The sequence below is a fragment of the Chaetodon auriga genome, chromosome 23 (genome assembly GCF_051107435.1).
Source record: "Chaetodon auriga isolate fChaAug3 chromosome 23, fChaAug3.hap1, whole genome shotgun sequence".
NCBI classification, from domain to species: domain Eukaryota; kingdom Metazoa; phylum Chordata; class Actinopteri; order Chaetodontiformes; family Chaetodontidae; genus Chaetodon; species Chaetodon auriga.
The window spans coordinates 14,415,323-14,430,764 of NC_135096.1; the positions used below are offsets into that span (position 1 = coordinate 14,415,323).

General features: G+C 43.2%; 1 protein-coding gene across 4 annotated transcripts in view; it reads left to right on the forward strand.

Moving 5' to 3' along the window:
* zeb2b (zinc finger E-box binding homeobox 2b) overlaps positions 1-13,777 on the forward strand; it is an 88,528-nt gene extending 74,751 nt beyond the window's left edge. For 2 of the 4 annotated variants that reach the window (XM_076723176.1, XM_076723174.1), the window contains exons 7-10: positions 2,488-2,596; positions 3,474-5,488; positions 7,761-7,863; positions 9,760-13,777. In XM_076723176.1, the coding sequence (XP_076579291.1) occupies positions 2,488-2,596; positions 3,474-5,488; positions 7,761-7,863; positions 9,760-10,331 (2,799 nt within the window). In that variant the 3' untranslated portion in view covers positions 10,332-13,777. Of the gene's footprint in view, positions 1-2,487; positions 2,597-3,473; positions 5,489-7,760; positions 7,942-9,759 lie in introns of all 4 variants that reach the window. The other 2 variants (XM_076723173.1, XM_076723172.1) reach the window with 1 other exon arrangement.
* The last annotated feature ends 1,665 nt before the right edge of the window (positions 13,778-15,442 follow it).

Genomic DNA, 15,442 nt, shown 5'->3' on the forward strand with positions numbered 1-15,442 from the left:
TTGCACGCTTTCAGAGTTTTCGCACATTGGGGGATAATTATAACTTCTCAGTGAACTAAAATTGGAGCAGTAAATTTTGAAGTAGATGGAGTCTGTTTTTGTGCTTCGAAGGATAATTATAAGTGAGGAATTTGTTTTTAAAAAATGGTTTCAAGACCTCAAGTACATCTCTAAGATGTAATGGGTCTGCTTTTCTGATTCAGACGCACACTGAAAGATTCTCTTGTTTGGTTCATTTCTGCTGAGACGCTCTAAAAAAAAAGGGTAAAATTAGGTTTAGAAATTTAAGAATTGCTTGAAAACCTCCAGGAAAAAAGGCAAAATGTTGATCAAAATGAGCTTCTTTTTTTTTTTGCTTTTCTCTTCCATATCAGATTGCATTGGTTGTTTGTTACCATGTAGAATTTAATTGAGGGAAAAAAAAATATTTGGATCACTTCTTTGCTACCTAATTTCCTCGTGACTAGAAACACCTTGTCATGTTGTTATAAAAAAAAAAAAAAAAAAAATCAGCCACTCAGCCAATAGCAGATGATCTCATGTACCCTGATGCTTCAGTCGCAGGTCGTGGCTGTTGTGTTGTGTTCTCTGAAGCAGGCATGAGAGGCTCAGACTGGGGCTGATTTGATCAGATGTCAGCAGCCAGCACTTTCACCTGATCTACCAGCTGGGTGTAAACGTGAGCAGATGGGCCGGCCGAGTGAGCCGCTGTCCCAATCCTCATATTACAATGCTGTTGCTGCTCCCCTCTAGAGTCGAGTCAATGGCCAAAGACTCCTTTTCAAGCTCGGCAGGTCCTTCCACAAAGCCGGTTATCTTGATTTGTAAATTAGCTGAATTGTTTAAGTGGTAATCCTCGAGATGAGATTGAGCTGATGTCTTGTTCGTGTTCTTGTGGTTAGGTTTTCTTTAGGTGGCGCTCTTTTCTTTGTCTCCCCAGCTTCGGTATCGATCACAAGCTCTTCTCCTTCTGTTTTTTCAAGACAAACCATCGACGTGAACTATATCACTTCCCCTCCGACGTGACGGAACGTGCATTCATGTGAAAATATACATTTGGCAATTAACAACCAACTCAGGAGCAATCAGATTAACATAAAGAATAATGTCCTGATAGGTAAACATGTGCTCTGCTGCTCTGTCTCGTATGTTTACAAGCCTTAATACTCCTCCTCCTCTTAACCAATTAGCTGAAATATGACTAATTAGAGGTTATACATATGCAAACATCCAGTCGGGTCCCCGCCCACAACCAGCAGTGGCGGCGTTCACACCGACAACGAGCCATGAAGGAGAGATGGAGCATTTCGCCGGTGCCATTCACAATTAAGAGCGCAGAGCGATTGTGGCTTATTAGCAGCGGTGGCGAGACTAAACTTTACCGGGCAGGGGTCCTCAAGGGGGAAGTAAGGGGTTGGTGGTGGTGGAGGTGGGGGCGGAGGCACCGAAGCAGCTGTTGCTGTTTGTTTATGCAACTCAGCAACATACGAGCGGTGGGGTCCCTCTCCGGCGCTTGGCGGGGCCCCCGACTCTCCCTGCTTGATCTTTGAAGGTTGGGGCTGTTTGAACAATTCCTCCCAGTCCTCCCAGTGTCCTGCGCGCCACCATCTGTCTCCCCAGGAATGTGGGTAGAGTCAGCACACACCCCAGCATTTGTCAAGGCTGAACTGGGAGGAGGGAGTCGCTGTGTTTTTCCCCCCAGCGAGCTCAGAGAAATGTGTCTTTTTTTTTTTTTATTTACTAACCGTTTAACGTCCTCAACTCCCACTTGGAATTAATTGTTCCGTGAGTGACGAGCCAGGTTTACACATCCAGTGTTGTTGTTGTCGTTGGGTATTATATTTTGATTTTTTTTTTTTTCCTTTCAGAACAGGCCTTGTTTGAATTGCAAATTTGATGGATTGCAACTGATGTTTACCTTTGAACAGCGAATCAAGGCTGGGCCTATACGCTCTGTTCTGTATCCTGAGATTATTAAAGAGACGTTCAAGGTTTTAAAAAAAAAGACCCAATTACTAAAAGACATTTGAAATTGCTCTGACAAAGTACAAAGTGTAATTCAAATGCTGTGAATGCAGGTATGCAGGGTGAAAGAGCTCACAGATGATTCTGAATACCTTTCAGACTGATTAGGCCCAAATTAATGAAAAGTAGATCAGATCGGCAGTTCTAATGAAGGGGAAACGCTCTAAAAGAAAGACTCATTTATTCTATTTTCTGGGCTGCCAAATTCTAAAGGCATGCCTCCTTTGGCTGAGGAGCCAGGAAATTAAAAGGTATGTGATTCTCTCTGTTATCGCCGCCGCTGCCTGTAGTCCTTCGTCGGAGGTGGGAGTAGAAAGCCAAGATGCTTCGTTGGCGACAGGAGCCGTTTGGCTTGTTGCTTGTTGTCATGCCGACCAATTGTGATTATTTGCTGAACTCTCACCCCCACAATGCATTTTTTTTTTCAATGTGAATCTCTCTCTTTCCCTCCCTCTCTCACAGCACCAACTGCTCAACCAAGCGGCCGGCAACCGCAAGTTCAAATGCACCGAGTGTGGCAAGGCCTTCAAATACAAGCACCATCTGAAGGAACACCTCCGGATTCATAGCGGTGAGTAGCGGGAGGAATGTGGCCCTGCTCTCTGAATATTCATAACCATGATTTAAGAACACCATGAATCTGTAGAAATTCCTCTTGGCTTATTTTGGACCCTCCCTGCTGTTGATGGACACTGAAATCTGCTGTGTTAAGAACCAGTCCACTTGCCAAGTACAACATTTGCTCAGAAATGTGTATGTGTGTGAAGCATATCAGCAATTTAATTTATTAGTTTATTCATCAGGGTTAATGTCCATTGATCAACAGGAAAGCTAAATGAAGCAGTGTTAGCTCAAAAGGGTCATTTTCATCCGTTGCCTGTGGCTGTGTTAAAACACAACATAGGAATTAATTAAAAAGAGATTGTTGTGAAATGTAGCAGAAGACAATACACCACACAAATAATGTGCATAAAGGCATAAAACGGCAGAACCTTAAGGAACATGCAATACCTCACATACTGTAAATTTATTAGACAATAAATTACATTTTTTATAGTTGCACTTGATTTATGTTTTCCTATCAGTTTACCAAACTTTTGTTTCCTGTTTGGGGCAATTTATTATTTCACTCTTAGCTGTGTTCCATAGTTTGTTTTCCTTTCATTGTGGTTTTTCTTTTTAGATGTTCTAATACCTTCTTCCGCCGGATGGGAAGCACTTCAAATGGCTTTTATCTAAAATGTACAAAACAAACAATCTGTTGCAAATGAGCACATTAGATGTTGAGCTTACCCCCGGCACATTTACAGAAAATGTCACTGTTGATTAATGTGCAGTGCCTCTAATAAATAAACAAACAGAAAAAAGCTACTAAGTTGATGATTTTATTAATATCAGCCTGTTATTCTCATTAGCAACCTTCTTATGCGATATATTTTTCTTTACAGGTGAAAAACCGTATGAGTGCCCCAACTGCAAGAAGCGCTTCTCCCACTCGGGTTCCTACAGTTCCCACATAAGCAGCAAAAAGTGCATTGGCCTGATTGCTGTCAACGGCAGGATGCGCAGCAACATGAAGACGGGCTCCTCCCCGACCTCTGCCTCCTCCTCACCCACCAACACTGCCATCACCCAGCTGCGGCAGAAGCTGGAGAACGGCAAGCCGCTCGGCCTCCCTGACCACAACAACCACCTGAACATCAAGACCGAGCCGCTTGACTTCAACGACTACAAGCTGATGATGGCGTCTCATGGGTTTGGTGCTCCTGGACCGTTCATGAATGGAGGCATGGGAGGGAACAGCCCACTTGGGGTCCACCACAACTCGACTGCCCAGAGCCCCTTGCAGCACCTTGGGATGGCTGGCCTCGAGTCGCAGCTCCTGTGCTACCCAGGGCCGCTGGCGAACAACCTGAGCGAGGTACAGAAGGTCCTCCAGATCGTGGACAACACTGTGTGCAGGCAGAAAATGGACTGCAAGCCGGAGGAGCTCTCCAAGCTCAAGGCCTACATGAAGGAGCTGGGGTCCCAGATGGAAGAACAGAAACAGATGACACAAGGGGGGCCTCAAGTTGGTCTTCCACTCGTCAATCACAATGGCGCCACCAAAAGCATCATCGACTACACATTAGAAAAAGTGAACGAAGCCAAAGCCTGCCTCCAGAGCTTGACAACAGACTCAAAGAGACAGATTAGCAATATCAAACGAGAGAAATCCAACCACATGCTTGAAGGAGGTGTGGATGACAAGGCGCAGGAAAATAACATGTTTACACCTTATGCTTGCCAATATTGCAAAGAAACCTTCCCCGGGCCAATACCTTTGCATCAGCATGAACGCTACCTGTGTAAGATGAACGAGGAGATAAAAGCTGTGCTGCAGCCCAGTGAGAATTTGATGTCCAACAAACCAGGGATATTCATGGAGAAGAACACCCACTTGTCCTCCTCCATGTTGTCTGAGAAGGGACTCACCGGGCCCCTTAACCCTTACAGGGACCACATGTCTGTGCTGAAGGCATATTTTGCCATGAACATGGAGCCCAACTCGGAGGAGCTGCTCAAGATTTCCATAGCGGTTGGCCTTCCTCAGGAATTTGTCAAGGAGTGGTTCGAGCAGCGAAAGATGTACCAGTACGGCACTACTAGAACCCCACCGCCGCTGCCAGAGCACAGGAACAACACGGACATGGTTCTCGGAACAAATAACCACCACACTCCACCAAAAGACTCATTGGCAGCTAGGTCACCTGTGTCTCTGATCAAACCTACTGACCGCATCACATCCCCCTCCATAGCAGAGCTTCATAACAACGTTAACAACTGTGACAACTCGCTGAGACATTTGAAAAACCACCAGTTCAGCGGCAGCGCCAAACCCACAGGTGAAAAGTTGGACCACTCCCGCAGCAACACTCCCTCCCCGCTAAATCTGTCCTCTACATCTTCCAAAAACTCTCACAGCAGCTCGTACACTCCAAACAGCTTGACTTCAGAAGACCTGCAGGCTGAGCCGCTGGACCTCTCTCTGCCGAGACTAATGAAGGAACCCAAGCATGCACTGACTGTCAAAAGCAGACCTAAAGTCAACAGCATTACCATCGACCATAACAGCGTCCCCTCTCCTCGAGAGCACTTCGAAGAGCCTTTGAACTTGGCCTATCTCAAGAAGGAATTCTCAGGCTCTACCAACAACGGAAACCTTGAAAAAAGCACTAGCCCCATCTTCGGCATTAACCCATTCGCTGCCAAACCCCTGTACACTTCACTTCCACCTCAGAGCGCTTTTCCACCTGCCACATTCATGCCCCCAATGCAGGCCAGCATACCAGGTCTTAGGCCCTATCCGGGCATGGATCAAATGGGCTTCCTACCACACATGGCCTACACTTATGCAGCAGGGGCAGCTACCTTTGCCGAGATGCAGCAGAGGAGAAAGTACCAGCGGAAACCAGGTTTCCAGGTAAATAAGCCACCTGTGGTTTTTGCAAAAGCCCCAGGCTCACTCAGCTTCCCTAAAATGATCTGAACTCATTTCTGTACTAATTAAAACGACTTCAGACTCAGGAGAAACGCTCACCTGAGGTAGACTGAACTGGCGGTGGAGATAAACAGCTGTGACACGACCCTGGGGGTGGAAAAGTGTAAAAATAATAATTAAACTAATATCAGTCAATGGAGGAGGGGATGCACCACTTTTACTCTCCAACTTTTCTGTTTGCTTTTACTCGTCCCAGCTTCTCAAATGTGAGGATTTGCTGCTTTTTTCTGATTTATACTATGGAAATATGAAACATCTGTGTTTTGGGCTGGTGGTTGAAAACAATCTGAAGATGCAAGATTTGACCGGAAACAATTTTCTGACACTTTGTTGACTAAACAATCAATTATTCTGAAAAATGATCTGCTGATTAATGAACCTTTGGTGAAACCAGCCTCTGCCTCCCACCTCCCTTCTCTGGATTTTCATTTGTGTATTTTTATAATAGTCCAATAATAGTCTGAAAACATCTTTAAAGGTCTCCCACCCTAAATCTTCACTGTGAATATCTTTAGCTTTGGAATGCTTCGAGTTTTACCCTCAAAAAGATCCAATTTAAGCATTAAAAACATCAGACAGCATCGGGTTCAAATAAATAACAGGAACGATATTGGCCCTAAAATCTCATCTCAGTGAAACCATAATTGTTACCACTCTGCACTGTAAATTTTACCCTCTGCTGTGGGTGGAATACATTAATGCTCCAGACTCCAGTCCTCTTCAAGCGCTGGCCTGAACTCGGATATTTTGCTATTAAATATGGGTGAAAGGCCTTTGTAAAAATGACAAAGGTGAGCCCCGGAGCTGTGCACTTCTCTGAAATTTCCCATCGCAACTTTGCTGCATTTTAAAGAGAGCCACAGCCAAAATGAGCTCCTACATGTGGATTAATAATGCACAGTCTCCATGTTCATTACCACTGAATGCTGAAGGCTGTTTAACATAGAGGGAACCATTTTGATGAAAAAAAGTATTAATAATGTTTCCTATTCTAAGTTATTAAATTAGATTTTAAAAATACAGCTACAGGCGTTTAGTTCAAATTGATTGCAGAGTGATAGTGGTCCCTTCTTAAAACACAGTGCAGAGCTGTCCTCACATTATCACACACATATTCATTAAAGAAAGCTTTGGTGGCTCAATATTGGCCATTAAGGTGCACCTTCTGATTTTAATCATTATATGAGTTTGCAATTTCAAGAATGGTTCACTGTGCTTCCTCTAATGTTGTAATATTGTTCTCCATCAATTCATGTTTAAGACTAATCTTCATCATAAAAGAGAATTTTAAAAGAACGTGCAGAATTAACGCTCCTGTACAAAATTAGACCACACTGAATACACCATTATGGCTGAGTTTCATAATGGGGAGCATGTCAGTTATAGATGGGCGATATTACTCCAGAGCTGAAAATTTTATAAGAAATCAACGCTGGTATGTGCTGGTAATTAAAAATGCATGAGAACATGTAGCATAGTGTGATTGTTTGGTAGGTAAGGTTCAGTTTACTGCTATCTGGTGACATAAAGTGCCACAGAAGCAAATTTCTTTTAACATTAAGTAGCTTTTATTGAAATAAAAACAATATCTGCACACTTACACATCATATAATTGCAGCAGGATGACATTCACCCCTGGAATACTTTAATTTTTTCAGAATTGCAAGTATTAAACTCCTTGGATCTGAGCCAGCTTTTCATACATGTGTAGCAACTAGCACATGAACACAGATACCGTTTCTTGGTGTGCAGCTTAGCTAGAATTGACCTTAATGTGAAACGAGGTCATATTAAGACATTGTAAAGCTTTTTAGACAAAACAGACTGAGCAGTTTGCGAAAAACTGAAAGAAATTACATCTAAAATGACCTGCATCAAACATCAGCTGCTATGACAAGCTAGCTTAAACCGAAACCAGGCTACAACTCGACTAAACCGACAAATAACGCACACAGCTGTGGTGTGTGTGCACTTCTTTTCCCAGAAACCACTTTTCAGTTAAGCAGCGCGACTCCTGCTTTGATGATGCTAGCAGTTAGCATGTAGCTCATGCTAACCGCAGCGCTTACTCCAAACAAACCAGCTAGCTGACGGACTAGCTTTTCCTCACAGGCAGTAAATAGCCATTTGTCACATCCCAAATTCATTATTATGTTGTGTTTTCTCTTTTCTTTTTCGTTTGTGTTTTTTGAAGGGGGACCTGCTCGACGGTACACCAGATTACATGTCAGGGCTGGACGACATGACAGACCCCGACTCCTGTCTGTCGCGGAAGAAGATTAAGAAGACCGAAAGTGGTATGTACGCGTGTGACTTGTGCGACAAAACATTCCAGAAGAGCAGTTCCCTTCTAAGACACAAATATGAACACACAGGTATATACTGTTCTAGACCCTTATTTTAAACCCCATGCTTTTTATGTTTTAATGTTTGTGTTTCCAAATCCTTTTAATCAGTATGAATATATATATTTTATGTTACCCCTTTCCTCCTTCTTTCTTTCTCTGTTTAACCCTTAACTTGTATATGTAACCCAACACCTAACGTGCTTCTTCATTGACAGGGTTGAGATGCCAGCGAATGAGAAAGTTTGACTTTGCCGATATGTGATGTGTTTAAAGCTTTGTGTGTTCTCTTCTGAAATATAAAGAGATGTTTGAGATTTTAAACAATGTGGCGGCTCTTTTGGAAAATCCTAATCTGTAATTAATGCAGGTAGGCAAGCAAAGGGAGACTTGGGCTATCTTTTCAAGTGATTGTGCTCTTTATTTTCCAATCATATCCTGCCATATTAACCATTTTGCTATCTTAAACGGCACACATCAATTCACCTAGATATATAAAGCCAGCAAAAGGCCCCTAATGCCTTTATCGGCCCCATTATTGGCGATAGATCACATCAGCGGAGTAGTGCTCAGAAGCTTCAGAGCACTGATAACAAGTCTTTCATTATAGTTATTATACAGAGATCCTCTTTCACTAGGTTGCATCATTTATTTTATCCGCTATCTGTAGCAGAGCGCTCAGTGCTTTATGCAGCCTTCATGTTATCTGCTCGGACATAAAAGGGAGGGAGGGTGCACCGTCAGAACAGTGCGCCGAACTCTTTAAAAAAAAAAAGGGTGCGTTATCTCCAGAACGCCTCTGCATCTCGCTCAGGACGCGACGCTTTCATGTTCGTGTCGCTGTGTTGTTTTTAACAATAATATGAGGCTCAGAAGTGCAATAAAGTGCAGTTGAACCGGCCAGATGTTGGACAGAAGTGCACTTTGAAAGCCTGTTGGCTGGTGGACTCGAGTGTCAGTGGGGAGTCATGTGATTTGTGTGAGGCAGGCAGCCATATTTCCACACGTGCTGAGCAGCAGTGACTGAGAAAAAGGACGCGTTTCGAGCCAGAATTAGATGTTTGGAAAGTTATTAGCCACAGCTTTTAAAAGGATGCAGGTAGCTTTGAAGGAATCCTGAGTGAAGAAGTCTAGCTCGGCAAGCTGTAAGTGTTTTGGAATCAACTCCTGAGTGTAACAGCAGCCGTGTGGCCACATTACAAGCCGGAGGACATTTATTTAGCCAGACAGTTTATGGCCCCGTGTCATAAAACTATCTCACCCTGCCCTTGTGGCCAGCTTGGGTTTCTCATTTCTGCTTTGGCATCCAAAGCGTCCCGTCACATTTGGTAGACGGAGGAGCCCCAGCCCAAAACCTAATGTAAGGCCAGGCGTCACCATGAACTTGAATTGTGTTCGGAGATAAGCAGAGTCACCCCTCGGAGCCTCCCCGTTCCCCCTAGCCTATCTCGGATTTGTTTACTCCTTTGTTGCGCCTTCTCTGTTTGTTTGCTTTGCAGTAGTTTATTTATGTTGCATTCATCAGTGTGGCACGCAGGCCTAAAATAAGTAGTTGTGGTTGACTTTCTTCATGCTTTAACCACGGGAGGGAATTTCCATAATGTAGGCCCGTGAATGCGAGCGCACTTTCTCATCGTGCTCGCAATTTGAATAAACAAATAGCCCTAAGTCGTAAGTCAAAGTTGGATTTAATGCTCCGTGATGTCATTTTACTCCATGCCATCCAATTCATCAGAGTTTTTCCTCAACATTTTTTTGCTTTCTGCAGACTTGTGTGATTTGTTGTAGCAGCAGGGCGATCGAGGCAGGCGACTCACGTCCCCTGTTCTGTGTTTTGTGTCTCCGCAGGCAAGAGGCCACACCAGTGCCAGATCTGCAAGAAAGCCTTCAAACACAAACACCATCTCATCGAGCACTCCAGACTGCACTCGGGGGAGAAGCCTTACCAGTGCGACAAGTGCGGGAAGAGGTTCTCCCACTCGGGCTCCTACTCGCAGCACATGAACCACCGCTACTCCTACTGCAAGCGGGAGGCTGAGGAGCGGGAGGCGGCTGAGAGGGAGGCCCGTGAGAAGGGCCACATGGAGCCCACGGAGCTGCTGATGAGCCGGGCTTACTTGCAGGGCATGACTCCTCAGGGTTACCCGGAGCTGGCGGAGCGTGAGGCCATCTTGAGGCACGACGCCGTGAACGGAGGGATCAGAGAGGGACGGAAGGAAGTGGACGGAACGTATGCGAAGATCGGACGGAGGGATGACGAGTTTGAGGAGGAGGAGGAAGAGAGCAAGAGCATGGACACGGACCCGGACACGTTGAGGGACGAGGAGGAGAACGGAGAGCACTCGATGGACGATAGCTCGCTGGACGGCAAAACGGAAACCAAATCGGATCACGAGGACGCGATGGAGGATGGCATGTAATCGGCGACGGCGTTTCAAAAGCTTCCCATCTTAAGAATTTTAAGTTTCTCTCTTTCGGTTCAGTATTCTTACCTGCTCGGTTTAAAACACCGTGTTTTAAGCTGTACGTGCACGTGCCTGAAGCTTCCGGGAAGCTTTCTTTGACAGACTCCTCGGGGGGGAAAGATGTCTGCCGAACAAGACATGGACTCAAAAATCAATCTGGAGGAAGCGTTGAGGGAAGGGAGGCATGGGTTTGTGAAATAAGCTGCATTATGCAAACCGAACAATGAATAAATGAATACATTTCAAAAAATGTACAGTACTAAGGCCTAAAAATATGTGTGGTGCTAACCTCCTCAAATAAACCCCCTGTGTTCCATAGTATTTATAGCACAACTAGTGACTTGTACAAAATTGCACTCCGCTTCTATAATCATGAACAAAAATAATAAAAAGTATTGCCTATGTATATATTTATACAGTGTTGGAAAAAGAGCAGTAGTGTCTGCACTACAGTCCTTCGATATTACATTTGTTATCACCTACCTACCTACGGTGTCGTCTTTAGTTTGCCATGTTGCCCGGCCACAAACATCTCCAGCCACACTATTTTAGGCCTCTTGAATCAACTTCAAATGAAGGAATTTAAACAAAAGACTGTATGAAGGAGCTTAGAGGATTTTTTAAGAGGATGAAGTTTTAAAGAGACCTTCATTTTAAGGGAAAATACAGTTTATGGACAGATGGTATGGGGGAAAAAAATGAAGGACGAAGCCTTTGTAAGGTGTTTTTGATAAGAAAAAAGAAGCCTTATATGCAAACCTTTTAACCTGTGTGTTTTCTGCAAGTGCCACCCTCGTATTGTGTAAAAGGAAGGTTAATTTTTTTCACCAGCTTCAGTATTATGAAATGGTTCACCGTTGTTCTTTGAAGCATCCGTGTCAGTATTAAGACTTATAGGCAACAGTTCCTTAGTTTACATTATGTTGTGCAATGTTTTCTCAGTTTTCTTTTCTTTTCACTTTGTCAGTATTACACCAAACCATTTTTTTGGAAACAACAAATTGCATTCATTTTATTTGTAGGTTGAAAAAAAAAAAAACATTATTTATGTGGCCCATTTTATATTTCCTAATTTTATTTATTTCATACTGTTGTGTACAGTACTATAGTTCTTCAATATATAGATATATTTTAGTAAAAAGCAACATGGTGTCGATCATAGGGGCAAATTTTACGTAAAGAGAGCATTTATTGTGTTTTGAAACATTGTGAAATGCGAAGTTTAATCTTATTTTATTTTATTTCCTTTTATTTTCCAGTTACTGGAAAATTCCAAATTTGGGAACTTTTATACAATTGTGAAAACACTGTATTTTCGACTGAAAAAATTCCACTTTCTTCATCTTTGTTTCTTTTTTTAAGCTAAAAAAAAATGAAGAGGGACTGTTAAATACTATGTATGATATCATGACTGAAGAAGAATCTTTCCTGAAATGTCTTTGTAAAAGTATTATTGAATTCTTAATTTGTAATTTCTCTTGAAAATGACCCTGCTCGAATAAAAGTAGCCAAATTACGGAGTACCAAACCCTCAGCGCCTCATGTTTATTCACAGAGAGAACAAACTGTGAGGTTTGCTTGGCAGCTCCGGGCTCAAGTCACTTTAAATTCTCTCCAAAGTGAGAAAAAGTGGAACTTTTTCTTTCCTCATATGTGGTTTTATACAGAGAAAGTCTGCAGCTCATTATTATGTTAATTACAGACAGTTTCAGTTCACATTTTCAAATGGATCAAAGTGAGTTGACCCCGGGCCCGCTGCTTATTACGTCTCATTTAGACGATAAAGTAAAACCTAACATGTATTCCACATCTCTTCACCTGGATTTGTCACCGTGAACATCATCGAGTCTTTAAAGAGGCAGAACAGATATATTCTCTATTTTTTATGACCAAAACCAACAATGAGTTGATGCCACTGACAAGTTTTGCACCACTTTCCAACATACACCAACCTGCCACTATGACTGCAGCACCAAAGGTGTGTTAATCCGCCACTGAAAATAGTCCCCAGCAAATGCAGCATTTCCTCCCACTTCAGTTGTTTTTGCTAAAAACTGCCAGCTGTTTAAGGAAGCTCCTGAGCCCGTTTTAAAAACAAGATATTTTATTTTTATGGCTTTGGTTGACAATAAGAAAAACACATCAGCCTTGTCCATGAAAGGTTTTGACATGATTTATGGAAAAGTCTTTTGGAACAAACAGCTTCTGGCCTCAATTATGTCAACATATGGCATTCTGTGGAGGCTTTTAGCAGAGCACCTTGATTTCATATGTGTATATCACAGTGGGAATTGATGCTAAAAATCAAGTAATCCCTCAGCTGACAGTTTTAATGATCGATTAAGTCATTTATGAAAGAACAAGGCAAAATATGAGCCTGTTCCAGCTTCTCAAGTGTGAGGATGTGCTGCTATCTTTAGGTTTTCCACTGATAAAGTAATACATCTGAATGCATCCCATTGGACTCTGGAAACTTGTGACAGGCATTAATCACTATTTTCTGCCGTTTTACAGACTAAATGAATAAGAAAACCCCAGAATGATAGAAATCTAACAGATGAATCAATCATGAACCCCTGAAAATACCCACTCGCTCGTGATTCCCCCTCCGAAAGAAGCGGCCTCTGTTCATTCCTGCAGCCATTAGCAACACTTCTCCTTCTCCAAATCTGATTTTCAAACTTTCCTCAGCCCTGACAGGTGGACTCCAGCAGCGGAGTCCTCTCCACTGAAGGAGACGCTCGACTCCATTAGCCACTCACACAGCGTTATGCAGATTAAAAGCAACATCAAAAGGCCGAGATGAAAGCGCGAAAGGTTGAGCGATGCCAAACATCAGAACGCGCTTTGCATATTCCGATTTTCCTATCGATCGGCGTGCCATCGGATCATTCGCAGAGCATCTTGCAGATAAAAGAGGGGGTCTTAAATGATTAGCTGATGAATTTGATAATGTGCTGTGAACCGCCTCAACAATTACACATGCGAAAAATGAGCGTGCGTGTCGAGACGAGCGAGGGGGGAATCCTCTGGAGGACACCGCTATCACGAAGAGAGAAATTTCAACCGTCCTCCACTTTTACATTTTACATCTATTAGACTTGCATAAAAGCTGGAATTCGCCGGTCTCCAACTTCACAAGCAACTAATAGGAAGGTCAAAGGTCGAGAGGGATGTGATGAAATATTCCTGCAACTCTAGAGGAGATGGAGGCAGAGAGGGAACTGCTGAATTAGGAAACAGGGGGAAAAAAGGGCGTTTTTTTAGATCAGGTAGAGGGAAGAGCTGCAAGGAAGGGGTGAAAGAAAGAGGACAAGGACTAACTAAATGTTTTTTGCATGCAAATTCTAATCAGCTGAAATGTTATGGACTCACAGTAAACTCAATTTTGAGTAACTCGACTTGTCTGTATGAATTCCAGTTGTCACTCTTTGAATATCGGCTGATACTGATGTTGATCCAATCTCGTCTTACATTTACTGATCAATACTGTCTCAGACTATTAGCTCAAAGGAGGACGGCTTTTAATTGCAATCAAGCTGCATGATGGCTCCCTCAATTGATTTCTTGTGCGCTTAATAATTTTATTTTTCACATAAACATGTTTTGACTCCTCTTGCAATTCAGAAATGCATACATGCAAAAAATTAGCTGTTTCTCCATAAACATTGCATCAGAGAGCGACAGCCAGGCGCTGGAAACTGATCCTGGTGTCAGTTAGACAACTTTCAAGTCCTCATTTTATTGTCCTCTGAGGCAAACTCCACCCATGTGGTAATCCCTGTAGTTTAAATCAAACACGCTGAATACTCTGCAACACTTAATCCCAGGTCCTGTCACTCTAAAGGCGTGATGTCCATGGTTTTATGTCTCAAATTTGTGTCCAATTTCGATGCAAAAAGAGCCCAAATCATCTGTGCGCAAAGCCAATATCCATTTTTGTGATGTGTTACATTTTTCAAACAGCTCTTTGAAATGTTTAAACCTGATCCGACCTCTTTCCTGTGTTAGTAATGCAGACCTGCTTCGTCTCCGCTCTCAGGCGTCAGTGCTGTGATTTTGATCTGCCCTGATGTAAAACGGTGTTGGGAGTGTTGCCCGGCTCGCAGAACATTTAAAAGGGAGGAAAAACAACAACACGAGCGTGTAGTAGTAATTCATACGAGTGTCATGCAGCCATATGCCTGGGCCAGATTGGTGGTGTATTTTGGACAGCTGAGCTCTAATGATTCACTGCTGGGCCTCGTATAGACCAAAGCTAAGTGTACATTTTGCCTCAGGCTACTCTGCTGCTTTGCAGACACACACAGAGGTAAAATCAACTCGTTTGCATTGAAAACACTCGTGTCTTGTTTTATTCATCTTCTTCAATCGTCCTCGTTTACCTGCGTCTTTCTAGAGTGAGAAAAAGACCGTTTGTCACCTCCTCAGTGTGGCGACGGCTGTCTGTTCTCAACTTTAAAAACGCAAAACCAGAATGTAAATGTGCTTTAAGGAACAGGAGGCTTACTGTATGGAAAAATAGAGGCAGAGCATGGAACATCAGCAGCAAAATGAAGACGTAAGGGAAAGAAAAGATCACGCTTTAATGCACAAAATAAGAGCGATACAGCATGACAGAACACGTCGGAGGCCAGAGAATGAAATTAGGTCTGAGGTTTGGTTGCGACGGAGGATTTGTATTTTTTCCATGTTGAAGTCAGCGGGAGCTGCACTGGAGAACAGATCAGTCCCTGAAATAAAACAAAGTGAGTGACTCAGTGGTGGTTTTTACCTCTGCTGAGGAGAGGAAGCTGCTCTCAGCTGAAGTCTGGATAATGTGGGGCAGGTAAACAGCTTCAGATCCTTTTTAGCTCCACATTTGCTCGCACGTGCGGCTCAAATCTAAACTCTTTTTTCACAGACTGACGTGGAGTGAAGTGACGTTCGCTGCCATGTGGAGCTTTTAAGGTGCTATTTGTGTATTTGCTCGGATCCGTGCTGGCCAAGAGGATTCTGGGAGTGTAATAAAGGTGTAGCGCTGTCCAGTGTGCTGATCCCAGAGCTGTCCAGGGTCCTTATCGTCA